Source organism: Leptodactylus fuscus, chromosome 2 (assembly GCF_031893055.1).
Source record: "Leptodactylus fuscus isolate aLepFus1 chromosome 2, aLepFus1.hap2, whole genome shotgun sequence".
In the NCBI taxonomy this organism is placed as follows: Eukaryota; Metazoa; Chordata; class Amphibia; order Anura; family Leptodactylidae; genus Leptodactylus; species Leptodactylus fuscus.
This window is the reverse complement of record NC_134266.1, coordinates 159818279-159845650: the sequence shown is the minus strand read 5'-3', so window position 1 is coordinate 159845650 and position 27372 is coordinate 159818279. Positions and strand designations below refer to the sequence as shown.

Here is a 27372-nt window from a genome sequence, read left to right as displayed (position 1 = left end):
TAATGGGGTCCACTTGTTTTCTGTGCGGTGTCCGCACAAGTCATGCAGATAGAAAAGTACTTCAAGCAGCACTTTTCTCTCCACATGATTTGTGTGGACACCGCGTGGAAAACACGCAAACCCCATTATAATCTATGGGGTCCGTATGTTTTCATTGCTCACTGCTTTTTAATGCATTTGGTATTCCGTTTGGGAGGTCCCCAAGCAGACTCCCCAAACGGAATACCAAAGCAGATGTGAACCGGGCCTAATGCATGTTTAGTTCCCTCTGGACTGCAGCTGGTGAAATGCAGTACGGTATTTTGAGCTCACACATGCACTGCAGAAATTCTATTCTGCTCTAATCTGAAAAATAAACTGTTGAATTTCATTGGGGGGAGGGGGTTAGTCTCTGGTCAACAAATACACAGTGTGATGGAGTTTTGTTAATATGAAAAAAATATTCATTGGTTAAGCATTTTTTTCTGCAAGTATGCATATATAAACAGTATTGTAGCCTCCACTAATCTAAAAAAAAAAAAGAAGTATTTCCGTTATTTAAGTGGGGGGGGGGGGGGTTGTGCATGATCACTTGTGTGTGTGCTAATATGAACAAAAAAAACTCTTTTAATTTTTTCTGTATTCTTACTTTTTAGCTACATTTTTTGAGTTGCATATCTATTATAATCTACCTTTAAGCTAAGGCCCCAGGTTGCGGAAACACAGCATTTTATTGCGGATTTTGCTGTGGTTTTTTTGAGCCAAAGTCAGGAGTGGCTACAAAAGGAATGAGTAATATAAAGGAAGCTTTTAGACCTTTCCCTCCTGCTAAATTGATTCCTAACTTTTGACTCAAAAAACACAGCAAAATCTGAAATAAAAGTCACAGCGTTTTTACAACAGGGGACTTAGCCTTAGGTTGGTCTTACACGGCCGTAATGTAAGTCCGCAAATGGTCCGCAATTGAGGGTTTTCAATTGCAGACCTTTTGCGGACACATTATATTCAATGTGGCCTCTTACACCACCGGATATTTTATCTGTGGTGTGGCCGGGCCACAACCGTGGTCCGCAATTTATAGGATATGTCCGTAATGGCCGTGAATTACGACACTGCACCGACTCGCCCATAGAACTCTATGGGCTAGTGTGGCAGAACATGGACATCTGCGGAGTCTATGTTGCCGATCAGCAACCAGTGTTGCTGATCAGCAACTTACGGACCGTACACTCAATATGGTCGTGTAAGACCAGCCTTAAGCTTCTTAATATGTAGTATTTTACCTAGAAGTAAGGTAAACGTGTTTGGTTTTTCTTCTTCACTCAAATCTAAACTCATACCCCTGCTGGTCTTATTTTGACCTTACATGGTTTCCAGGATTCCATATTCAATTGTATTCTTTTTTGTATCATTAAAGTAATAAAGTATTTTAAAGATATGCCCATAGTCTATACTATACATGATAACCAATTCATACATATACATATTTGGATATGATGACTTGAAGGCTAATCAAGGTTTTCTTGCTCAAGAACCTTTCTCAAACATAATGAATAATAGAATGCAAAATGTGTTTATATTATTCTTTATTCTTTAACTTCATTGTGACAGTCGATCAATATATTTAAATTTTTGTCATTAACTGTAATAAATGGTTAACTTCAGTGCACTACTCACTGCACAGCTTCTCAAACAGATCTATAATGAGGTGCACATTGCATCTACCATCTGAAAGACCACTCAGTAATACATTTTATGGGTAGCATATTGTTGTCCCTGTTTAAAGGACACATAATGTACCCAGTTCATCATACTGTTCAATTCATGACACAATTCACATTCCTAAGGTAATACACATCCCTAAGTTTGCCCAATTTATGCATAGCTGTAGTTGCCATCTTCACTCACGCTTCTCTTCTTTGGCCACTGTTGCAAAGCATTACGTCTGTGTTACAGAAGAAATATCCCATACATAATAAGGATTGCTTACTATTATGTAGTAGAGAGACTGGTCCTGGCACATCTCTGGTGAGCCCTGCCATGGACCCCTTCAGTTCACCTATCGGCCGGGCATTGGGGTGGATGATGTCATCATCCACCTTCTTCACAGAACTCTTGCTCACCTCGAGAAACCAGGGAACACTGTGAGAATAATGTTTTTTAATTTCTCCAGTGCTTTTAACACCTTTCAGCCAGGGCTACTGAAAGACAAGCTGGACCTTGGTGGAGAGGACCATCACCTGTCCAACTGGATACTAGACTACCTCACAAACTGACCACAGAATGTGAGAGCCCGGTGCTGTGTGTCTGACACTGTGATCTGTAGTACGGGGGCACCACAAGGTACAATTCGTGCAACTTTTCTCTTCACACTGTATACTTCTGACTTTAGGTGCAACTCATCTAGCTGTTACTTACAGAAGTACTCCGATGTCTCCACAAAAGTAGGCCTCATTACTGACGGAGACGACAGGGAGTACACAGACTTAAACCAGGACTTTGTGGAATGGTGTCAGTGGAACCACCTCAGGATTAATGCTGGGAAGACCAAGGAGATGGTGGTGGACTTTAGTAAGTGGAGGACTGCCCCAAATTCAGTAGACATCTAGGGAACAGGCATTGAGCTAGGTAAAACCTATAAGTACCTGGGTGTGCTCCTCAATAATGCACTGCACAGAAAGAGCCACAGCAGGTTCTACCTGCTCACGAGGTTGAGGGTCTTTGGAGTCCAGGGGACACTTCTTAGGGCCTTTTTCAACTCTGTGGTAGCATCAGCCATTTTCTTCAGAGTGGCCTGCTGGGGGAGTAGCATACCAGCCAGGGACCGAAACAGACGTGACAGGCTGGTTAGAAGGGCCAGCTCTGACCTGGGGAGTCCCCTGGACCCAGTACAATGTGGTGGGTGACAGAAGGATTCTGTCCATGGTGAGCTCCATACTGGAGAACAACTCCCACCCCATGTATGAGACTGTGACAGCACTGGGCAGTACTGTCAGTGACCGACTGCTTTACCCTAAGTGTGAGAAGGAATGCTATCGGAGATCCTTCCTCCTATATGCGGTTAGGATGTATAATCAACATCAGGCTAAGCAGAGATCACTCCGCACAGAGAACTAAATGATCCTGAGTCTTTCTTTTTTCTTCCTAGTTGCTATGACTCCTAGTATATTTTCGATCTGCTATGCGCTTGTATGTGTTCTTTCTTGAATTATATTACTGTATTATCCATCCTTCTGTAAAACACTGAATTTCCTCGTGGTGGGACTATTAAAGGATTATCTTATTTTATGTATCCAACTCACATGGCACAACATAAGTTTTAGGTTAACTGAGCATAATGCCTACCTAAAGTTCAGATTTCCACTAGAGTAAAATTGTCTACAGCAATGTTCAACAAGGCCAGGAGAGGGGCCCTATAGCTGTAGGAATATTCTTCCACTATAATATGCAGTTATCAGCTTTGGGTAACTTCACTACACTTTATTTACTTTAATGTATATTGTATATATATTTTGGATACATGGTGCAGCCAAGTACAGGGCCACATTACACTCTTTCTCCATGAGTACGGCTGTGCACATCAGTTAACTTGATCATTACCCTTATATCTTAGGTATAGGATTCTGAATAGAGCTCTGGAAATTCATTATTTATCTCTTTATTTGACCAGTGAGATTGATTTTCCTCTTCATTATCCTGATTATTTCTTGTCTTCTTCATCAAATGGTAAATTCGCACTGGGTCATCGTGGATCAGCTCATCTTCAGCTCTTATTTCTGCTGTCAGTTGTTCACTGTTCAGGTAAATACTGGCTCTAGATGATATACTAACATTTGCTCTGCTCGACTCCTCAAACCGTTGTTTACTCTTTGGTTTTGCTTTCTTCTTTCGATTTTTACCTGGTCTCTTTGGATTGAGGTCAAGATCAGCATAGCACATCCGCTCCTCAGGATCCACCTGCTAAAATAAATACATAAAACAATAGATGTCAAATAATTTATTAAGTAAACAATCTAAATCCCTCTTGCCAGTTCTCAAAATATCTCCTGCCAATATGAGGCAGAGGGGGTGACACACAAGGTAGAAGTGCTTACATACGGTAGTTATCCAGCCATTTTTATGACGTAAAGTTGCACAAATAAATAAAGCTGTATGGGCCAGTTATTAGCTAGTGTAATTTTATGTACAGATCTAAAATGCTTGGGCATGCAAGGTAACACTTAGATTAATGCATACCTCCCAAAAGTCTCTTGTGAGGGACAGCCCCAGCTTTTGACTTAAGCACCTTTGTCCCCATCTGCACCCTAAATGTCCCTTTTTTTATATTAGAAATAGATGTGCGCAAATAAACTTACGGTAGGTTCAGACTAGAATTCACTGATTTCAAACAAATGTGTGTATATTAGAAAGTTCACAGAGGGACAAATGACACTATCTGCCCAAAAAAAAGGTTCAGACTAGTGTTCGGTTTTCCATTCCTTGGGTCCAATGGTGACTCAAGAAATGGTAACCTACTCCACTTAAAAAGCAGATACAGTACCTACGGACCCCATACACTATAATGGGGTCTGACAGGTTACCTCGGGTTTCCGCCCGAAAAATGTGGAGAATGGGATGGAATTCCCGAACAGAGAGCAGGCGCAGGTGTGAACCTAGCTTTAACTGTATTGATCCATAAACTAACTAACTGGTCCCTAACTGTATATTACATCAAACTTACATAATAATGTGGTGCATAACTTGGAGGATGTTAGACCTTAAAATGTCTATATTCAGATATTGTGTGTACTAATATTTTAATAAAAACCTATTCAAGCATAGAGTCCCTCTTTGGCATCATCTCCTGTGGGATAATATAATGGAGTTCTGTACAGGGCTTTATTGTAAGGGGAATACAGAACTGCATCTTTACATTCTTTCTAGAGCACATGCAGATAACATCATTAGATTCTTGTTTTATAATGATAAGTACCCATATGCCACCGTACAAGGTCCAGACGCACAATTGTGTTGTATACATGACCTGTATATTGGTATATTTGTTATTGCTTTATTTGGTTTAATCAATTAAATTTATCCTTACAGTTCATGCTCCTATTCATAAGCATGGCGTGTACACAGTGACATAGTACCTGATTTTCCTCCAGGTTTCTTTCATGAGGCGCTGCCATTGCTTCATAACAGGATTCATCATTATTATGGTCTATGTTTTAGAAAAAATAGCATAATAAAATAGCATTATTTCTAATTTTTTCACAATATTTTTAGACTTTTGTTGTTCTGTACATCATCTACTATAAAAGCCTCCCTTCTTCCAGTTGACTGAAAATGTTTTAAGGGAACTTGCCACCATATATCTGCTGATGTAAGGGTTATAAGTGGAATAGTGAACATACTTTTTTGTGTCAATGTGTGGTCACGTTGCTGGGAACATTCAATGCTTAATTCATATACAAAGCATTTGGTAACCTAGATAACACCCAGATGCATAAAACTGTCTCAGGGCCCGTTCAACGTAAACATGCATGTATTTTGGCAAAATACATGTGTAAAAAATACACGTGTAAAAATAAGACTCCCATTGACTTCAATGACATTTTTTTACACATATAAAAAAAACATGTCAAAATACACGTCAAAATAAACATCAAAATACACGCGTAAAATGTAATTGAAGTCAATGGGAGTCTTATTTTTACACGTGTATTTTTTTACACGTGTATTTTGCCAAAATACAAGTGCATTTAATCAATGTAAACGGACCCTAAAAGTAAAACTGCCTTTATCGCTCATAACAACCAGATTTCAAGGGCACTGTAAGGCCGGGTTCGCAACGGCATCCAGTCGTGGCATTTTGTGAACAAGTTTCCAAGGTGGCCTGGGCCCAGGTAAAGAATCAAAGGGAAATGTAAGTGCTCATAAAATATGCTAATGTACCATGACTGACAGGTCTGAGGACAGGTTGCACAGGGGGACCCTAGATGAGCTTTTGCACCAGGGCCTGTGAGCTTTTAGTTATATTCCTGGACAAGGGTGACATTTACAGTCTTCCTTTATCCTACAAGAGAGTGTTTTACATTTGGATACCCATGTGGATTTTGTCTGAAATGTGTTTAGGGGTTGCTTTATCCCATAGGTGAAACAGAGATTTGAATGTCAGAATGTCAGAGTGAATGCTAGATAACTTAACCTTTCCACCTATATACTCCATAAGGCCAGTGTCCCATATTGCTGAAAAGCTGCTTTTTTGTTGCAAATTTTGCTGCAGCTTTTTCAGCCAAAGCCAAAATTGGATTTAACCGGTTAAGGACCAGGCCCAAAAGTATGTTAAAGACCAGGCCTCTTTTTTCAAAACTGACATGTGTCACTTTAAATGGCAATAACTTTGAGACGCTTTAACTTACACAAATGAATTTGAGATTGTTTTCTTGTAACACATTATACTTCATGTTAGTGGTAAACACTAATCAATATTTTTGCATTTGTTTATAAAAAAAACTAGGAAATTTGATGGAAATTTGAAAAAAATTGCAATTTTCAAAATGTGAAATTATCTGCTTTTCAGGCAGATAGTCATACCATCCAAATACATGAATAAATATTATCTCCCATATCCCTGCTTTATATTGGCATCATATTTTGATTGTCTTTTAATTTATTTTGGACGTCACAAGGCTTACAAGTGTAACAGCAATTTTCCAGATTTACAAGAAAATTCTCCAAACCAATTTTTTAGGGACCACTTCAGTTCTGAAAGTAATTATAAAGGCCTGTATAATAGAAACCCCCATAAATTACCCCATTTTCAAAACTGCACCCCTCAAATTATTCAAAACAGCATTTGGGATGTTTGTTAACCCTTTAAGCATTTCATAAGAATAAAAATAATATGGCAGTGAAATTTAGACATTTCATTTTTTTTCACTAATACATTCATTTAGACCCAAAATTAACACATTCACAAAGGGTTAAAGGAGAAAATGCATCTGACAGTTTATTGTGCAATTTCTCCCGTGCACAGAAATACCCCACATGTGGGTGTAAACTGATTTTTGGGCACACGGCAGTGCATGGAAGGGAAGGAGCGACACTGGGTGTTTGAACAGCAGATTTTGCTGGAATAATTTTCAGCGCCATGCCTTATTTGCAGAGACCCTAGAGTACCAAAACAATGGAAACCCCCCCAAAAGTGACCCCATTTTAGAATCCACACCCCTCACAGAATTCATCAAGGGGTATAGTCAGCATTTAGACCCTACAGTTGTTTCACAGATTTTACTAACATTGGGATGTGTAAATGAAAAATTACTAAAATGTCACTTTATCTCCAAAGTTTTCATTTTCACAAGGGGTTAAAGGAGTAAAAGCCCCCCACAGTTTGTTAAACAATTTCTCCTGAACACGGCAATACCCCATATGTGGCTATAATCTGCTGTATGGGAACATGGCGGGGCTCAGAATGGAAGGAGCGCTATTTTGCTTTTGGATGGCAGATTTTGCTGGAATTATTTTTAGGTGCCATGTCGCATTAGCAGAGCCCCTAGAGAACCAATACAGTGGAAACCCCCTAAAAGTGACCCCATTTGGGAAACTACACCCCCCACAGAACATATTAAAGGGTAGAGTGAGCATTTTGACCCTACAGCTGTTTCACAGATTTTATTAACATTGGGCCATGAAAATGAAAAATTACTTTTTTTCCAACAAACTGTCAATTTAGCCCCAAATTTTTAATTTTCACAAGAGGATAAAGGAGAAAAAGCTCCCTAAAGTTCGTTACACAAATTCTCCTGAACACAGAAATGCCCCATATGTGGTCATAATCTGCTGTATGGGAACATGGCGGGGCTCAGAATGGAAAGAGGGCTATTTGGCTTTTGGAGGGCAGATATTGCTGGAATATTTTTCAGGTCCCATGTTGCATTTGCAGAGCCCCTAAAGTACCAATACAGTGGAAACCCCCTATAAGTGACCCCATTTTGGAAACTACACCCCTCATAGAATTTGTCTAGGGGTAGAGTGAGTATTTTGGCCTCACAGGTGTTTCACAGATTTTATTAACATTGGGACGTGAAAATGAAAAATTACTTTTTTTCCCAATAAATCGTCCATTTAGCGCCATAGTTTTAATTTTGCAAATAGTTTAAGAATTAAAAGCCCCCCACAGTTTGTTACACAATTTCTTCTGAACACGGCAATACCCCATATGTGGCCATAATCTGCTGTATGGGTACATGGTGGGGCTCAGAATGGAAAGAGCGCTATTTGGATTTTGGAGGGCAGATGTTGCTGGAATAGTTTTCAGGGGCCATGTCGCATTTGCAGAGCCCCTAAAGTATCAATACAATGGAAACCCCTCAAAAGTGACCCCATTTTAGAAACTACACCTGTCAAGGAATGCATCAAGAGGTATTATCATTTTGAGCCTAAAATGCTTCCCAAAAATTTAATGTACAAAATGAAAATTGAAATTTTTAAAAATATGCCATTTCGGTGCCCAATACGTTGCACCCACTTTGTGTTGTCAGAGACCTGCACTCCTAAAACTATTAAGGGGCCATCCCGGGGGTCAAAAAATTATATATGTGGGTGTAAACTGCTGCTTGGGCACACAGCAGGGCTCAGAAGGGAAGGACCACTGTGCGTTTTAGCTTTTGGGGTACAGATTTAGAGGGACTTTCTGGGTGCCATGTTGTTTTTGCAGAGCCCTGGAGGTGCCAGTAAACTGGAATTCACCAAGAAGTGACCCCATTTTGTAGGGGCAATTTTAGGGTCTCTGCAAATGTGACATGGTGTCCAAAAACGAAGAATCTAAATCTGCACTCCAAAAGCACATATTGCTCCTTCACATCTGCGCCCTGCTGGGTACCCAAATAGCAGTGTATGCCCACATGTATGACACTGGTGTACCCCGGATAACGGACTTAATACCAATATGTGGGTAGAATCGGCTGTTTGGGCACAGCCGGGGACAGAAGGGAAGGAGCGCTATTTTGGTTTTTGGAGCACAGTTTGGTTTTTGGACGTCATGCCACTTTTGCAAAGCCCCTGAATTGCCAATAAAGTGGAATCCGCAGACATGTCACCCTATTTTGGACACTACCCCACTGATGGGATTTATCAAGTGGTGTAGCGAGAATTTTTAACCCTTGAGTGTTGCATTTATTTAGTTTCCAGAAATGAAATCGCAACTGATAGAGAAGTTAAAAATGAAAATTTTACAGATTTGCCATTTCAGCGTGCAACATGTTGTGCCCGACTTATGTCAGCAGAGACACTCCAAAAACTGTTAAGCGGGTATCCCAGGCACAACAGCTTTTAGAGTGTTCATCTCTGATACAAGGTGGACACAACATATTACGCACTGAAAGGACGTATTCCTGGAAAAATGGTCATTTTCACCTCTCACAATCCGCTTCGTATTCATTTATGGATAATCTGGATAATAAATCTGGGGTGTCCCCTGATATTCGCTTGCACAGCTTATATATTCCCTTCCTGACGCCGCCAGTTGTATTCTAATAATTTGGCGATTTTTGAGGGTTTTTGTCTTCACATTGTGAGATGCTATATTTTCTTTATTTTTCTGGTGACGCGGCCATATAAGGGCTTATTCTTTGCGGGATGAGATGCATTTTGTAATGACACCATTTTTGGGTGTCTACATCTTTATGAATACATTTATTAACCCTTTTTTGCTGGATTTAAAAAAAAAAAAAAAAAAATCAATCCTGGCATTGAGTTTTACTTTTTTAATTTTGCGCCATGCAGCGTACAGTATAAGTAACATGTTCCCTTTATTCTGCGGGTCGGTACGGTTACGGCGATACCTCATTTATATTATTTTTTTATGTGTTACTAGTTCTGCAGAGGAAAAACACATTTGGGGACATAAATCAATGTTTTTTGCATCGCATCTTCTAAGACGCGTAACATTTTTATTTTTCGGTTGACAGTGTTGGTTGAGGGCTTATTTTTTGCGGGACAACCTGTGCTTTTTATTGGTACTGTTGTCGGATGCATATGACTTTTTGATCACTTTTTATAGCATATTTTGTATGGTGAGATGGCGAAAAATCATTACTTCCGGCGAGTTTTTTCCGTTTTTTTTCCCGACGTTCACCGTGTACATTAAATATTATTTCAGTTTTATTGTAAAGGTTGTTACGGACGCGGCGATACCAAATATGCATTGCTTTTTTTAATTTTTAGTGCTTTTTTTATATAATTCATTTTGTATAGAAAAAAGGGATTTTTGGACTTTAGAACTTTATTACTTTTTTCATACACTTTTTTTTTTTTTAAACTTTTTTTTTACTTTTTCATGTGTCCCTTTAGGACACTTGAATCAGTTGATGCTTTGATGAAAGCATCAGCTGATTCAGCACAGTAGCAGACAGGACACGAGCAGGACATGAGCCTGCTCGTGTCCTGTAAGCTGCAGAGGAAGTGAGACACATCGCTCACTTCCTCCACCGCCTGGCAGGATCACCAGGTATGTGGGGGCTCCGGTAGTCTGGGGTCACTGGCCAGACCCCAGACTACCTTCTACTGACATCGGCACCCCCCGATCTCGCCGCGGGGGGTGCCGATCACTTTCAAATATCGGCGGATCCCTTTCGATCGCGCCGTGATGTTTGACGGCGCGATCGAAAGGGTTAACACGTCCAGTCGGACTCAGTTCCGACTGGACGTTATGGAGGAAGGGGTTAGGTGTTAGTAACACCTAACCCCTGTCCCCCCCGCACCCCTCCCCCCGCCAGAAAGGTACCTAAAGGCCGGATGTATTTCGGCAATAGTCCGGTCTTTAGGTACCAGCACATGAGGCCGTAAATTTACGTACGGCGGTCCTCATGTGGTTAACAGAAGGGAGAAGTATAAGAATTTCCATTATATTTACCATTCCTTTACAAGCCACTCTTGACTTTGGCTCAAAAAAACAGCAGCAAAATCAGCAACAAAAAGCAGAGTTTCTGCAACGTGTGGATTAAACCTTAAAACCAGGCCCCATTTTTGAAAACTGATATGTATCAATTAATATGATAATAACTCTGTAATGCTTTAACTTATCCAAGTGATTTTGAGAATGTTTATTCGTGATGCATTGTACTTCATGTTAGTAGTAAACTTTGGTTATTATTTATTGCATTTATTTATGAAATAAGAGGAAATTCTGAGGAAATTTGGAAAATTCACAATTTTCAAAATGTGAAATGATCTGCTTTTCAGTAAAACCACCTCAAAATACTTAATATTAATCTACTATATCTCTTCTTGGTGGTATCATTTTTTATTCTTTGAATTTGTTTTGGATGTTAGAGGGCTTACAAGTCTATATGTTAGATGCCCTCATCCCATTTTCAAAACTGCAACACTCAAATAATTTAAAACCAAATTTGTGAAGCTTGTAAACCCTTTAACCGTTTCAATGGAATTAAAATAATATGGAGAAAAAAATTTACACATCGCATTTTCTTTGAAAAGTACATTCATTTAGCCCTAAATTTGCACATTCTTAAAGCGTTAAAGAAGAAAATGCATTCCACAATTTGTTATGCAGTTTCTCCTGAGCACAAAAATACTCCATATGTGGATGTAAACTGCTGTTAAGGCACAAGGCAGCACCCCAAAGGGAAAGAGTGCCAGTGGGCTTTGAAAGATTAATTTTTAGGTGCTATGTCTCATTTGTAGAGCCCCCATTTTGGAAAATAAACCCATCATGGAATTTAGTGAGGGACATAGTGAGTATTGTGACCCCCCCCATGGGGACGCCCGAACAGAATACCGTACGCATTAAAAAGCGGTGCGCAATGAAAGCACATGGACCCCATAGACTATAATGGGGTCCGTGTGTTTTCCGTGCAGTGTCCGCATGGAATATTCAAGCACTACTTTCCTCTCTGCATGACTCATGGGGACACCACGCAGAAAACACACAGACCCCATTATAGTCTATGGGGTCCATGTGCTTTCATTGCTCACTGTTTGTCAATGAGTTCAGTAATCCATTTGAGGGGTCCCCAGGCCTTAGTTATTATGTATCCAAAAGGCCAGAGTACTGTATGGTTTTAAGCCGTACAATTACATGTTAGTGTGCGCTGTTCTAACAGCTAGAGTCTAAACCGAGGTCTATAATTTCCTCTAATAGGTAATAATATTAGACTTTCCGAGGCAATGTCATCCAGCCATCACCATTAGAACTATCTTAGGAAACACTTATGTATTGAAATTTCTGCTCCAAGGGAAGTACAGTAGCTTTCCATTCCTGCATCTAGTTTTTCAAAAGATGTTTCCAGCATTTGAGTCTATTAATTTCTATTATATTTATCCATTAAGAACCACATATTATAATACTGAGATCCACTTACCAAGAATTGGTAGGCTGAGATTGCCATAAATTGGGTTATTTTCAGTATACTGCTGATCATAACTGCTGGAAAAGAAGCTTCATATGATTTACCTTTTCAATGTTTACACAAATGCATAGAAAATGGATGTGTTACATAATAAACCGAAAAAAGCTTTAACAAGTATCTGGCATAATTTAGTTTTGTCAATTCTAACATGAAAATTCATTGCTGTGGAAACTATATGGAGCAGATAGAAGTAACCCCCAAAATTAAGTAATAGGAAATAACATTAAGAAATTACAGTACTCATGTATTTTAATTGTCCTTAAAATGGTTGTTTTATGATGGACACTTATTCTCTATCCACTGGACAGGAGATAAGTGACTGAAAGTTGCGGGCCCAATCACCAGGTCCCACAGTGATCAGAAAAACGGAGGATGGAGCGCCCTCTAAGGCCTTCTCTATTACAGTATTCTTGCATGACCAGAGCTCTATTCATTTCTGCGGGACTGCTGATACTGTAACGTGTCCGCAGCCCCATGAAAGTAAATGGAGCTCCTTTCACAAGAAGGCTTTAAGAGTACTTTCAGTCAGTGATCAGGCCCCCAGTGATTGACACTTATCCCGTGTTCTGTAGATAGGTTTCCATAATGAGACAATCCCTTTAAGCTTAAAGCCACACATGTTCGATTTTGGACTGTGATAATGCGGCTGTCCAATTGATGACAAGATTGAACATACAAACATTGCCACAATCAACATTAACTACTAAACTGTCCTATCAGGGGGCAATTAAGTTGTTAACCCCTTCCTGCTGAAACCACCTATCATTTTTCATATTCTAGTTTTGCTACTCCCTACCTTCCAATGCCTTTTTTAATTTTTTGTTCACAGAACTGTATTAGGGTTTATGTTTTTTGTAGAAAAAAATCGTACTTCATGATGGTACCATTTAATATTCCTTTATCATTTACTGTAAAAAAAAAAAAAAATTAGGATGGGGTGATATTAGGAAAATTAGGCATTTTCTTATGGGTTTTTAGCTAAAATGACCAGCTAGCTATATTATGCATGTCAAGTATGGCAGTCTGATTTGTTATGTTTTATCACAAAATTTTAAAAAATCAAAAAAATGCCTTTGAGGCGCCATATTCTGACACCTGTAACTTTTTTTTATATTTTCGTGTGCAAAGCTGTGTAAAATGCTTTTTGCAGGGTAAGTTGTACATTTTATTTGTATGGGTTTTTGAATTTTGATGGTTTTTCATTTCATTTTTTGATGAGGTGGAATGGTGAATAAGATAGCAGTTCAGCAATTACATTTCCCACTATAGAGTCAACATATGAAGTACCGTATTTTTCGGACTATAAGACGCACTTTTTTTCCCCCAAATTTCGGAGGAAAATGAGGGTGCGTCTTATAGTCTGAATGTGGGTGGAGGAGTGGGTTTGCAGCATGGCCGCGCTACTGCCACCGCTGGTTTTCTTCAGCGGCAGGAGCGTGACAATCTGCAGGCCCCGGCAGCTAAGACACTCCCCGGCATCCGCCAGTCTATTACAGCAGATGCCGGGGACTGTCTCCTCCTCCACAGGTCCCGGCAGTCAGTTAGCCCCGGGGCCGGTCCCCACCGGCCCCATACCTTTAGTGATGCAGGCCGGCTCCTGCACGGCGAGGCCGTAGGAGCCGACCTGTTCCGATGACAGCCGGGAGCCTAATGAAGGCTCCGAGGCTTGTCATAGATATATATTACTATCGCAGCTGGTCTATGACCCTCCGCGATAGTAATGTATAGAATCTCAGAGAGTGTCAGAGGGGAAACGGAGTGAGGGTCTCGTATGAGTTCTGGTGTTAGTATACCGCCAGTGTTACTTCATAGGCAATAACACAGAAATAACTAGAGACACTCTTACCCTCCCCTCAGCTGTCATCTTGTCTTAAACATAGGGTCGGGAGCTTGTGAGAATACACAATCCCCACCTTTTGTATGTTCTTTTATTCATTTGTGGGGGGGGGGGGAACGACTTTTGGAGATTTTAATTGGACTATTAAAAGTTATGTTTTAGCATTTTTCATAGGGGTACCTTTTCATGTGTCACTAGAAACTGGACAACCCTTTTATTACTGGGTCCCCACGTCACGTAATAGCCGGCGTTTAGCTTAAATCGTTGTGGTTTTGGAAATCACAGCATGTCAATTAGACCTACGTAAACGCTGGCGGTTTCCCTATAGGTGTAATGGAAGCAGAAATTAAGAAAAGTAAGTAATGGAAGAAGACTTTCTGTGAAAAGCTCTGAAAGTAAAGTCGAGATACGTTTCCACTGTGATTTTTCCCACAGCGCTTTCTTGCTGCGTCCTACTACATGGGACCTTAGTCCAATAATGAAATGGGGAAATAAGTGGTCTTTGGCACTACCAGTGATTTCTGAGGATTGGAGAAACAGGAGCCATTGCAATTTACTGATTACTGCACTGGCCTTAAGGCTCCTATTAAACAAGGTAATTTAGCGGCCAATTGTGGTGAATGAACAAGCATTGGTTCCCAACAATTGACTTTTCTAATAGTGCAGAGAATCACTCAATGAATAAACATTTGCTTCTTCATTGAACGATCAGTGTGAACCTAGCGTAAGTAAAAATAGACTGGCAAGTTGAAGTGTTAGTGTTCATGTATATAGATATATTTGAGCTCTGAGCATGAGACGTTTGCATAAAGTAAAGACAAGGCTGAATCATAAAACATATTTAGAAAGGTATTCCAGACCTCACAAGTGAATGAGCCCGTGTTTATTCATATGCTAATTAGCCTCCACTGTGCACCCCGGAAGTCTCATCAAGCACTCCTCTCTCTGCTGTGTGAATGCAGCACAGGCTGCTGATGATGATGATGGCTCATCTCTCTGCTCTCATACACAGCACACAGCAGAGAGAGAGGAGTGCGGGAGCCTAATTAGCATATGAATAAAAAAAAAGGGCTCATTCAACAACTACTGAGGCGATTTACATACAAAAGGTATGTGTGGAATAGCCTTTCTAAAGGCTATGCAACTATGTGCTTAGTTAAAAAGACTTTTCCCAATGATAGAGCCCATTTAAGGTGAAGGGTAAGGAATGGGTAGTGGCTTTTCGCCCTTTACTATTAGTGTATATGCAGAAGAGTATATTGATGCACAATGGATTTGCAGCAGAATTGTCTGCAACTGAAAATTTGGGTTATATAGTTTGATGCCTATAAAGGTATAGTAACTATACTGGTGTTGTAAATATAGTAGTCAAAAGAATGTTTGCAACAAATATGCAGGATGTGAAATTACCCATTTTAGTCAAATAGTCAGAGATTGTAGTATATCTACACTATAATCACTTTTTTTGATATTAACACTGTATTAGAGCCATTGTAATTACTCTAATGATGTATGTTTAGCTCACATGAGCCACAGCGAATCCAGGAAATATAGCCAACACATGGTCCATATCTCTTGACCTGAATAAAGCCATTTTAAAGCAACATTCAAAGTGCTTATTTACACCACAGGGTTCGCCAGCCATACGGTAGCCATTATATTACTGGCCTGCACTCACCCCAATAGGTGTTAATGGATTTATGAACATAATGTTTTGGGGGGTTTTTAACTGCCCTTGTGACCAATCTGAGTAAAAATAGAACCTATCATATATCAGGCCGTTTTCACATATTTCTCAATACGCTGAGAGGGAATTCACACGTAGTAAAGTGGAGCGCGATCTGGCACATATACGGTGTGTCAGAGTTTGCACGCTCAAAAAGATCCCATTGATTTCAATGGGAATTACAAGCGTATACGCCACGTAATTTTGCGCCCGTAATTTTGTGGCCGCAAAATTACCTTAAGACTATGAGGGATCCATGAAAAAGGATTGGCCTTGAATATACAATCCGCTGTGAAAAACGTACTTTTTCATTGCCAAGTCCCCAGTCCTGTTGTTTGAAAGAGTCATAAGGATGAGGCCATGCATTATGATTTTGCAAAGTTATATTACAATATTACAAAAATATAAAAACAGACTGCGCCTTCATGAAATGCCAGACTGTTAATCGACAAAATGAAAATAAGCACTGACAAAATCATAAATACATACCATATCGTGCCCTGGCTGCTGTATTTCACCACTTTTACTGGATTGAAAAATAAATAATAATTGATTAAAAATTATATTAAAAGGACTGTCTGGTTTAGAAATGATATTTCCAAATATGTGATTTCCAAATTCTCAGTTAAAAGGAGTCTATCAGCAGGAACATTGGTATCAAACTAATGTAGGGTGGTTTCTACGCTTAACAAAGAAGTCTTTCTTATTATGGATTGCAACTCCATTTTCATGAAAATCTGGATTTTATTCTTTTGCAAATTAGCTGAAATATGTTTTAGGGGCGTTTGTTCTCCTGTTTAGGCTACACTCTCTGCTCTAAATTACCTCCCTTAACCGCCAACCAGCTCCTGCCCCATTGCGTGAATGACATCTTCTACTTTGCACATTTGTCTACAGTTAGTGGCAGTTATCTGGAGTGAAGCCCCAGCAGTAGAAGAAACACCCCTAAAACCCTTTTAAGATAAGATTGTATAAGAACACAATTCTAATTTTCAGGAAAATGGAGCTGCAATGCAGAATAAGAAAGGCATAAATGGATTAGCAGAAATCATGTCAGAAGACAGATAATGAACGCAGAAGTCTGACTTCACTATTTGCTACGATGTATCAGTTCATTGACACTGCATTAATATGTCTGACTGCAATCAGAAATTTGCAACACAACATAAAAAAAGTCTAATCTAAAAATAAAATACACTTACCTTTTCGGTGCTTTATGACACAGTGTGCAATATTAATCATTAAAGATAATATGAAAGCCAAAGAAACTATGACCAGTGGCACCAGCAGCTCCATGCAGTGTTCTAGAGATAGAAATAAAATTGTTTTACTTACTATTGACAAGTAAGGGAGCCTGCACAGAGTTTACGCTCGCTCATTCTGAATGTAACACTCGTTCAGAGTGACCGGTTTAAAAAACAGATCCCATTGATTTGAATAGGTGCCGGCATACGCGCGCTACCCATTGAAATCAATGGGAGGCTTTTTTACTTATTGCTTTCAATGTGATACATGCGTATCACATTGAAAGCAATAGGTAAAAAAGCCTCCCATTGAACGAGTTTTACGTTCAGAATGAGCGAGCGTAAACTCCATGTGCAGGTTCCCTAAGACTGTTTTAATAAATGTACCCTGCTATGTCACAAGAAAATCTCAGAATCACTTGAAAAATGTAGAAAAACTGGGCACTCACCATAGAAAAATCTGTGCTAAAAAATCCAATCTTTATTTTAGGAATTCATGTTAAAATACACATGGGAGGAGGCACGTCTGAGGCGTACCTCCTCTCGTGTGTTTTTTAACATGACTTCCTAAAATAAAGATTGGATTTTTTAGCACAGATTTTCTATGGTGACTTCCCAGTTTTTCTACACTTTTCGGACTACATTTGGACTTTTCACTTACTGTGAGCACCACCTATTAATTGCATGAAAGCTTACCCCATTATTATATGGCTTGTGCATATTCAGTAGTGCCACCTTACTCTTCATATTGAATACCACGCTAAAGTAACATATTCTATCTTTTCTACAGCTCAGCTCAATTGATACCATTTAACAGATCTGAAATAAATATCCAGAAATCTTACATTTCTTTATACTGTCATTTTTTAGCACTTTCTCTCTCTACAATAATTTAAAATCCTGATGATACATGCATTTATAACAGAAAAAAACAGTGCAGATGCAGATGGTGTCCTAAATTGCGCTTTTTGCATTAAGGGTTTGTTAAAATATGTACTGTGACTACAATGTTTGTATATATAGTAGGGGGTTCAGCTCACATGGTTGGGAACGGCAATGACACCATGCAGACAAGTAGTCGGATAAACAAGTCCAGAGTGTTTTATTTGGGTTTTCGGCATGAAACACTGTGCCAGCAAAGAAACAAAAACCTAAGCCTTGTCCGGCTCTACCTAAACAGCAGGTTACCTCTCTGACCTAGAGCAGGTTGAATCACCACAATAGCAGGTCAAAGTCCACACTATACCTGTTGGTCTCATGAGTGTTTTTTGTCACACACTCCATGTGTGTATCAGGGCCCATAACTGAGCTTCCTTCCCCAGTAAATAGCCCTAAGGAAGCCTCACCTGTGACTGCCCCGGACTCAGGGCAAAACCCGTGGTGGAGTAAGGGTGTGGACTGGAAGGCTCCCACTACCAACCTGCCCTCCAGTCCAGAAAAGCCAGTCCATAATAAGGAACAAGAGTTCCAGCAGACTATGCTCTGCTCGAACATGATTGCTCTGGCTTTCCTTTATCTCGCCTGGCTGAGGAAACCAGGAGAGATATACACTCCGTCCACCACCTTACCGTACACTTTACCACTATATATATATATATATATATGTATATATATGTATATATATATATATATATATATACACCCTTACTCCATATATATATATATATATATATATATATAATTGTATTGATGTATGCATGAAACCAATACTTGCAGTACTGTATGAAATGTAAAGATTGAGAGACTTCAGTAGTTTATACCTTTTTTAATGGCTAACAAAAATGATTACAGATTGCAAGCTTTTGAGACTACTAGGTCTCTTCATCAGGCTGGTATAACACAAATTCTGAAGGCAAGCACGTTTATACAGGAATAGAGTGTTTGATGCACAATTGATGGAAAGTAGTACATGCAAATAAATGGACAAGTTAAAAAAATATCAGTTCACAGAAAGGTTCTCTGAGTTTATGGTTCCTTTGATTAGTGACGTGGTGTCTAGTTGTTGTAAAAGGACATAAAACCATGTGACAGATTTAAACACCCCCCCCCCCCCCTTGGAGTGTGACAAAGGTCATCATGAGTTTATATTCCCATACACTCCTGTGTTTTTTGCTTTTGAAATTTCCTCTTAAAACCAGGATCTTTATGTCATAGATGATATTATGATATGGAAGTATGGTATGAGTAAGGCTATGTTCACACTTTTCAGTTTATTGTTTGTTATTGCTTTAACCCTTTTCCTGACATCCGCCGTACAATTGGGTATTTAAATATGGTGGCTGCTCAGGAGCTGAGCTCCTGCCATAGCCATTGGGTCTCTGCTGTATTGTACAGCAAAGATCCAACGCTGATGCCCATGATCAGTGCCTGCACTGATGGCGGGCATTAAGGCACCTGGCGCCTCAGTCAAAGCTAACCGAGTACACCATTTTCCCGGGGATCGCTGGTACCTGGAGTGAGCTTCACTCTATGACAGCTGGGAGCTTATTGAATGCTCCTAGGCTTGTCTAGCATTACCTTCCATGCAGCCTGTAATAGAAGTGCTGACAGTTTGCAATGCATTGAATTAGTGATCAGAACCCCTGGGGTTCAAGACCCACTAGTGAGTCTAATAAATGCAATAAAAACTATTTAAAAATAAGTAGAAAAATAAATATAAAAATAAATATAAAAATTTAAAATTCAAATAATCACCCTTTCCCTAGGACACATATGAAAGTACTTCAACACTGTGAAACACATACACATTAGGTATCTCTGTGTCCAAAAACCTATAAAAATATTTTTCCCATACGATTAACTGTGTAGTGGAAAAAAAAAATCAAAAGTGCCGAATTGCCGTTTTTGCAAAGTTTTGCCTCTGACAAAAATCCGAATAGAAAACGATCATAGCAATAGACATTCCTTGAAATGGTATAACTAAAAAGTAGACCTGGCCTTGAAAAAAAAAAACATCTTATGCATGTCAGAATATATTGACTTTTAGAAAAATAATTTTTTGCAAACTATTTGATTTTTTTGTTAAGGGGTTACAATGTAAATAAAATTATACAAATTTGGTATCCCTGGCATTGTGCCGAAACATAGAATACAGATGACTTGTCATTTTGGCTGTGGAATGATCATCTTAAAAATGAAGCCCGTCAGAAAGTCTCACAAATTCAGTTTTTCTCCAATTCCACCCAATTCTTTTCCCAGCTTCCCAGTACATTTTACAGAATAATAAATGATACCATTAGGAAGAACAATTTGTCCCGCAAACATTAAGCCCTCATATGGTTCTGTCAATGGAAAAATAGAAAAGTGTGGAAGGTGGGGAGTCAAACATGAACATCAAAAAATGTCACTGCATGGAAGGGGGTAAACAGAAGATAAATTCCCCTCAGAAAACGTAGATATGATGTTCTGTATGAATCACAGCACTGGATTTAATGGATTGTTCCTCTTACTATTACTGAAAGGAGGCCCATACATTTTGGTGCATGGAGGGATCAGTGAAAATGGCCAAAAATAGAACATAACTAGAGATGAGCGAATAGTATTCAAAACTGTAGTTTCGAATACCTCGCTCCACAGGAATGAATGGGAGCGGCCGTGCGTCAGCCGGCACTTAACCCCTTGCAGTTCGCATGCTCCCATTCATTCCTATGGGAGCAAGGTATTCGAAACTAGAGTTTCGAAAAGTATTCGCTCATCTCTAGACATAACCTATATTTTGATGGTCCATCATAATAGTCATGTGAACAGTCCCCATTCAGTGACATTAAAATTAATGCTGCCATGTGATTTCTGTTAGAAAAACAGATGTCGTGTGAATGTAACCTTACTCTATTTTGTTCCATTTTGTTATAAATTGTGATCTAACTAGATGAAAGTAGAAAAGCATGCTAGAAATACTAGATGCTAAATTCTATTTATTATGGGCTTGTAATTGCACCGTACCATAGGATGATAGAATTTAGTGAAACTAAGGCCTGGTTCACATCTGCGTTCGCTATTTCATTCAGGGAGTCTGCTTGGGGACCCCCAAATGGAATACCGAAAGCATTAAAAAGCGGTGCGCAATGAAAGCACATGGACCCCATAGACTATAATGGGGTCTGTGTGTTTTCCGCGTGGTGTCCACACGGTGTCCGCAAAAGTGTGAATGTATGGAAGACGTATTAATATTTCCTTTTAATGTATTAACCCCTTCCCGCCGATGGCATTTTTTGATTTTCGTTTTTCGTTTTTGACTCCCCTCCTTCTAAACCCCATAACTTTTTTAATTCTCCGCTCCCAGAGCCATATGAGATCTTAATTTTTGCGGGACAAATTTTTCTTGATGATGCTACCATTAATTATTCTATATAATGTACTGGAAAGCAGGAAAAAAATTCAGAATGGGGTGGATTTGAAGAAAAAATGCATTTCTGCGACTTTCTTACGGGCTTTGGTTTTACGGCGTTCACTGTGCAGCCAAAATGACATGTCCCCTATATTCTGTGTTTCGGTACGGTTCCAGGGATACCAAATTTATATGGTTTTATTTACATTTTGACCCCTAAAAAAAATTCCAAAACGGTGTTAAAAAATTTTTTTTCTAAAAGTCGCCATATTCCGACGGCCGTAACTTTTTTATACATAGGTGTATGGGGATGCATAGGGCGTCTTTTTTTGCGAGGCCGGGTGTACTTTTTAGTTCTATCATTTTTGGGAAATGTTATTGCTTTGATCACTTTTTATTCAAATTTTTATCAGAATCAAAACAGATTCAAAAAACGGCGGTTTGGCACTTTTGACTATTTTTCCTGCTACGGCGTTTACTGAACAGGAAAAAAATTTTCATAGATTTGTAGAGCGGGCGATTTCGGATGCGGGGATACCTAACATGTATATGTTTCACAGTTTTTAACTACTTTTATATTTGTTCTAGGGAAAGGGGGGTGATTTGAACTTTTAATACTTTTTATATTTTTTTATATTTTATTTACTTTTTTTTTATTTATTTTTTTTTTTGCATTTATTAGACCCCCTAGGGGTGTTGAACCCCAGGGGGTCTGATCACTAATGCAATGCATTACAATGCTAATGCATTGCAATGCATTGCAAAAAATCATCATCTCTTTTGCAGGCTGCATACACCAGCCTGCAAAAGAGAGAATTTGCAGACCGGCTGGGAGCCTTTAACAAGGCTCCCGGCTGTCATGGCAACGGGGGGTCGGCCCTGGAGCATGCTCCAGGAGCCGGCGATCCCTGCCAAAATGGCGGCGCCCATGCGCCGCCGGGAAAATGGCGCCTCCGGCGCCTTTGACAGCAGCGCCGGAGGGGTTAATGCCTCCGATCGGTCCCGGGACCGATCGGAGGCATTAGAGCCGGTTGTCTACTGCTTAAAGCAGTAGACACCCGGCGGCTATGACGGCCGCCCGGCTCCCGGGCGGTCGCCATAGTTACAGACCCGACACGCGCCGTACTATTACGGCGCATGTCGGGAAGGGGTTAAATAACTGCTTAATGTCTTAAGGAAAGTTTTTGCACGTGTTCAGTCCAGCCCTGTGTTGTTGCTGTCCGTTCTGCGTAGTCCTGGAAAGCAATCATAAAGCATGAGAGAGCCGAGCCTGTGAGTGCAAGTAGGAGTGCCACCTATGCATACAGGAGTCACACTCATCGCCTCATGCAGTCATTGCTTTGGTTTTCTGTAATGTTTCATATGTCAAACTCTGTTCTGTAACCTTCTATCAAGGCCAGTAAAATTTGGTTCTAGTATATAAGTTGGTGGGTGAATCTTTTCTATATAAATGCCCATTTGGCCAGCAACTATTTCTCTTGACTCCCCTATACAAAAGTATACTTGGCCAGCCAGCGTTTGCATGTGTTGTGAATGGGGAGACTAAAACAATAACGCGCTGAAATTCAATATGCCTGATAGTTATACCATAAAGAGATCGAGGCGATAAGACTTTTTATAAAGTTTTCGAGTTTTTGTTATGAAGTATGATAGGGTTAAATTCATATAATAAATACTATAAGAATAACAAGAATATTATTAGAATTTCTATGTATAGTATTATACATGAAAAATTCAACATGTCGGAATTTGGTTTACAAAGCATAAGACATATATTATATTATTATATTGCTCCAGAAAGTGTATGCCATTTCCTTTTTGCATTTGGTGTTTATATGTATGAATATTCAGATGATTTTTTGATTTTTGTTGTAATTTTTAATGAAAATTCCAGCATTGGAGATGTAACGAGTTTACCATAAAATAATGAACAGATGTACTATGATATAGACTAGTTTATAATATGTCCATGTTTTCATTGATATCTTACGTGGCCCAACAGGTAACACACTAAATGTGCATAAACAAATGTCGGCAGAACCCAAGTCCCTGTGATTATCTAATGTATATGACGGTATCCTTATTGTCCTCCAACAGCAAATACTGAGGGAAGAAGGGTTTGGAAATATTGAACATACACATGTCTGATCCTTTTATTCTTAGGGGAGATAAGCTGCTGCCAGTGAGGTGGGCCTGTAATTCATTTTATCTGTGCAAGCGTTCTGTTACACATAATGGGTTACAGTTAAAATTGAAGACAACCCTCTTCAAAAGACCACCTCTCTAGCGCCACTGTCTGCCCTTTGTAGGTCCATGGAAAAGCCAGGCAAAACTGCATATGGACAGCTGTCAATTCAAATGAATGTGAATTCAAATGAACGTCAACTCAAATGAATGGGTTTTAAAACTGACCGCCAGCAACCTGTCCCCGAGCAGTTTTTCCTGGCTTTTCCATGGACACACAAAGGGCAGATAGCAGCGCTAATGTGAATGCTCCTAAGAAGACCACTTCTTATCTAGATCAGATTTCCTGATTTCCTGATTTCCTGATATATAGCTTCACAATATTTTATGCATACTGATCATCGTCTATGAGAAGACTACCACCCAGGAGATCATTTTTACTCAATTTTGTGTGGACAGAATTGTCTTATTATAGTGTATGCTGTCTATGTGTTAACTTTATTTTGTGATATTAAAGCATAATATGTATAAAAATGATACTGCTCTACGAAAAAAATTAATGCTACTGCTATTATTTTTATTTTTAATGAAACATTAAAATATTAGAATTGGAGTTGTTGTTGGCTTAATTTATGTAAAACGTAAATGGTAAATTCTGCATAGGGATAATAGCTTGACATTTATGGAATTGTATCTTTAACATTACATTTAGAAGCATCTGGGCTGCTCGGCAAAGACAGACACCAACTTTTATATCCACTTACAAGTTTTCTGTAGTGTGGCAGAGCGACTGATTTGTCTCTATTCTCTATAGCTATGCAACACAGAAACGTTATAGTGCAGTTGTAATATATTTAGTTTTTTTGTGAAATACCTGAAATTCTGTAGATCTAAAAAAAGCAAGAATACAAGAAATTTTACTTTATTTCTGTCCACACTTGCACTTGCAAGCTTTGTCTTCTATTAAAAAAATTGCAACAAATGTTATGGCAGCAGCCAAAGATAATCTGAACGATATGGCAATTCCCAAGCAAGCAGAGGCAGTTTCCATAATGTAGATGAATAATTACATAACATTTTATGCATAAACCAATAGAGTACATGTACTTCAAACAAGAAAATAACACTTATAATTATTTCTCAGATGGCCCTGCAAAATGTTACCTGTCTGTGTATTTATCATGAAGTACATACCTGTAAAAGTTGTCATTGCTGCAGAATGCTTTCTGCTGAGTAAAAGGAAACAATACATTGAGGTGTACTTCATAGTAAAGTGCTTTATGCATGCTTATTTGGTGCATCCCACCTTTTATGCGGTTCTTAAACAGGATGTGAGATACAGAAAGATAGCAAGTGAACTCTATAACGCAAAATGCTGCTGAATTAAAAAAAAGGTGGCCAGGGAACAATAGGTACCTGCTCAAAAATCTAGTTTAAACACCGGACAAAACTCATCCATTTGTTTCACAACTTCACATTAGATCATTGGTGATCATATGGAGTCACCTTGACTCAACAGCTTTTCACATTTATTCCATGATGACATACTTCTCTCTTTCAAAGAACAGAAAGAGGGAGAAAATGTGTAGTGCACACAGTGTACTGCATCAAATTTACCCACACCCACCTCTACTTTGACTCCACCCAATCCCATCCATTTCTCTTTGTGCCCTCACACAGTATAATGCCCCTATAGGCACCGTAACATGATATACCCCTACATTATAATGTTCTGTTCCGCTCCAATGGCACACACATGGTATAAAATCCCTCTAATGGTACACCCACAGTTTAACGTTCTCCTCCAGTTGTCCCCATACTATTGTCCCCTCCATTTGCCCCCAGTTTAATGGTCTACTCCAGTTGGCCCCAATTTCATGTCTTCCTACATCTGCTCCCACAGTTTACTGTCCCCCTCCATCTGCCTCCAGTTTAATGTCCCCCTTCATCTACTCCAGTTTAATGTCCTCTTCAATCTGCCCTCAGTTTTATGTCCCCCTCCAGTTGCCCCAGTTTAATGTTTCACTACAGCTGCCCCCAAAGTTTAATGTCCTCCTCCAGCTGCCACAAGGTTCGTGTCCCCCTCCAGCTAACCCCACAGTTTAATGTCTTCCTCCATCTGTCCCCAGTTTAATATTCCCCTACAGCTGCCCCCACAATATTATGTCGCTATCCTTGCACTAACCAAACATAAAAAAGATCAATACTCTCCCCTCCTTGAAGCAATAGAGATCCTTGTTCTGTGTACACTTATTCAGAGAAAGGATTGTCACCAAGTTGCGGTTTGTGTCCTAGTACAGGTCTGGCAAGTAGGCAGGAACAGGGGCTGGGTCAAGTTTAGAGCTCACTGTCTCTGTCTTCTCTTCTTCCTGGCTTCAGCAGCAGTACTAGGGAATTGCACAACTAGAAATTCCCTTACAACTACCATCTTATAAAAACATGGAAATTTATTGAAGTCTTTATTAAAAAAAATAATTAAATACAGAAAAAACTTTCAGAATAATAGAAAAATCAATCCTACATCATGGAAGAAATTCATAGTTAAGGTAGTATGGGGTTATCAGCCCGGAACTTCATCAGTGGGATGTTTGTCATCTGTGGGATGGTCACCTTCTCACGACATCTCTCAAACTGTCAGAGAGACAGACAGACAGACCCAGACATTGTGTCTGTCAATCATGTACATTCATGAGAGGGGGTATACCCCAGCATCCACAAACTCTTTGCAACTGTATTTGGGCAAATACCAAAATATATATACTCTTGACACACATATATTTTAAGATACAGTGGGGCAAAAAAGTATTTAGTCAGTCACCAATAGTGCAAGTTCCACCACTTAAAAAGATGAGAGGCGTCTGTAATTTACATCATAGGTAGACCTCAACTATGAGAGACAAAATGAGAAAACAAATCCAGAAAATCACATTGTCTGATTTTGTAAGAATTTATTTGCAAATTATGGTGGAAAATAAGTATTTGGTCAGTAACAAAATTTCATCTCAATACTTTGTTATATATCCTTTGTTGGCAATGACAGAGGTCAAACGCTTTCTGTAAGTCTTCACAAGGTTGGCACACACTGTTGTTGGTATGTTGGCCCATTCCTCCATGCAGATCTCCTCTAGAGCAGTGATGTTTTGGGGCTGTCGCTTGGCAACACGGACTTTCAACTCCCTCCAAAGGTTTTCTATAGGGTTGAGATCTGGAGACTGGCTAGGCCACTCCAGGACCTTGAAATGCTTCTTACAAAGCCACTCCTTCGTTGCCCTGGCGGTGTGCTTTGGATCATTGTCATGTTGAAAGACCCAGCCACGTTTCATCTTCAATGCCCTTGCTGATGGAAGGAGGTTTGCACTCAAAATCTCACGATACATGGCCCCATTCATTCTTTCATGTACCCGGATCAGTCGTCCTGGCCCCTTTGCAGAGAAACAGCCCCAAAGCATGATGTTTCCACCCCCATGCTTTACAGTAGGTATGGTGTTTGATGGATGCAACTCAGTATTCTTTTTCCTCCAAACACGTAAAGTGGTGTTTCTACCAAACGGTTCCAGTTTGGTTTCATCAGACCATAGGACATTCTCCCAATACTCTTCTGGATCATCCAAATGCTCTCTAGCAAACTTCAGACGGGCCCAGACATGTACTGGCTTAAG

The 27372-nt window shown here is 39.5% G+C and overlaps 1 protein-coding gene across 1 annotated transcript; it reads right to left on the bottom strand.

The window, feature by feature from the left end:
• Positions 1 to 3588: 3588 nt before the first annotated feature.
• On the bottom strand, positions 3589 to 24980 carry TRAT1 (T cell receptor associated transmembrane adaptor 1). The gene is made up of 6 exons (XM_075263122.1): positions 24908 to 24980; positions 17161 to 17262; positions 16448 to 16484; positions 12348 to 12409; positions 5112 to 5182; positions 3589 to 3939 (listed from the first exon to the last, which is right to left on the bottom strand). The coding sequence occupies exons 1-6, from the start codon at positions 24978 to 24980 to the stop codon at positions 3589 to 3591; spliced, it is 696 nt and encodes a 231-aa protein (XP_075119223.1).
• Positions 24981 to 27372: the final 2392 nt, after the last annotated feature.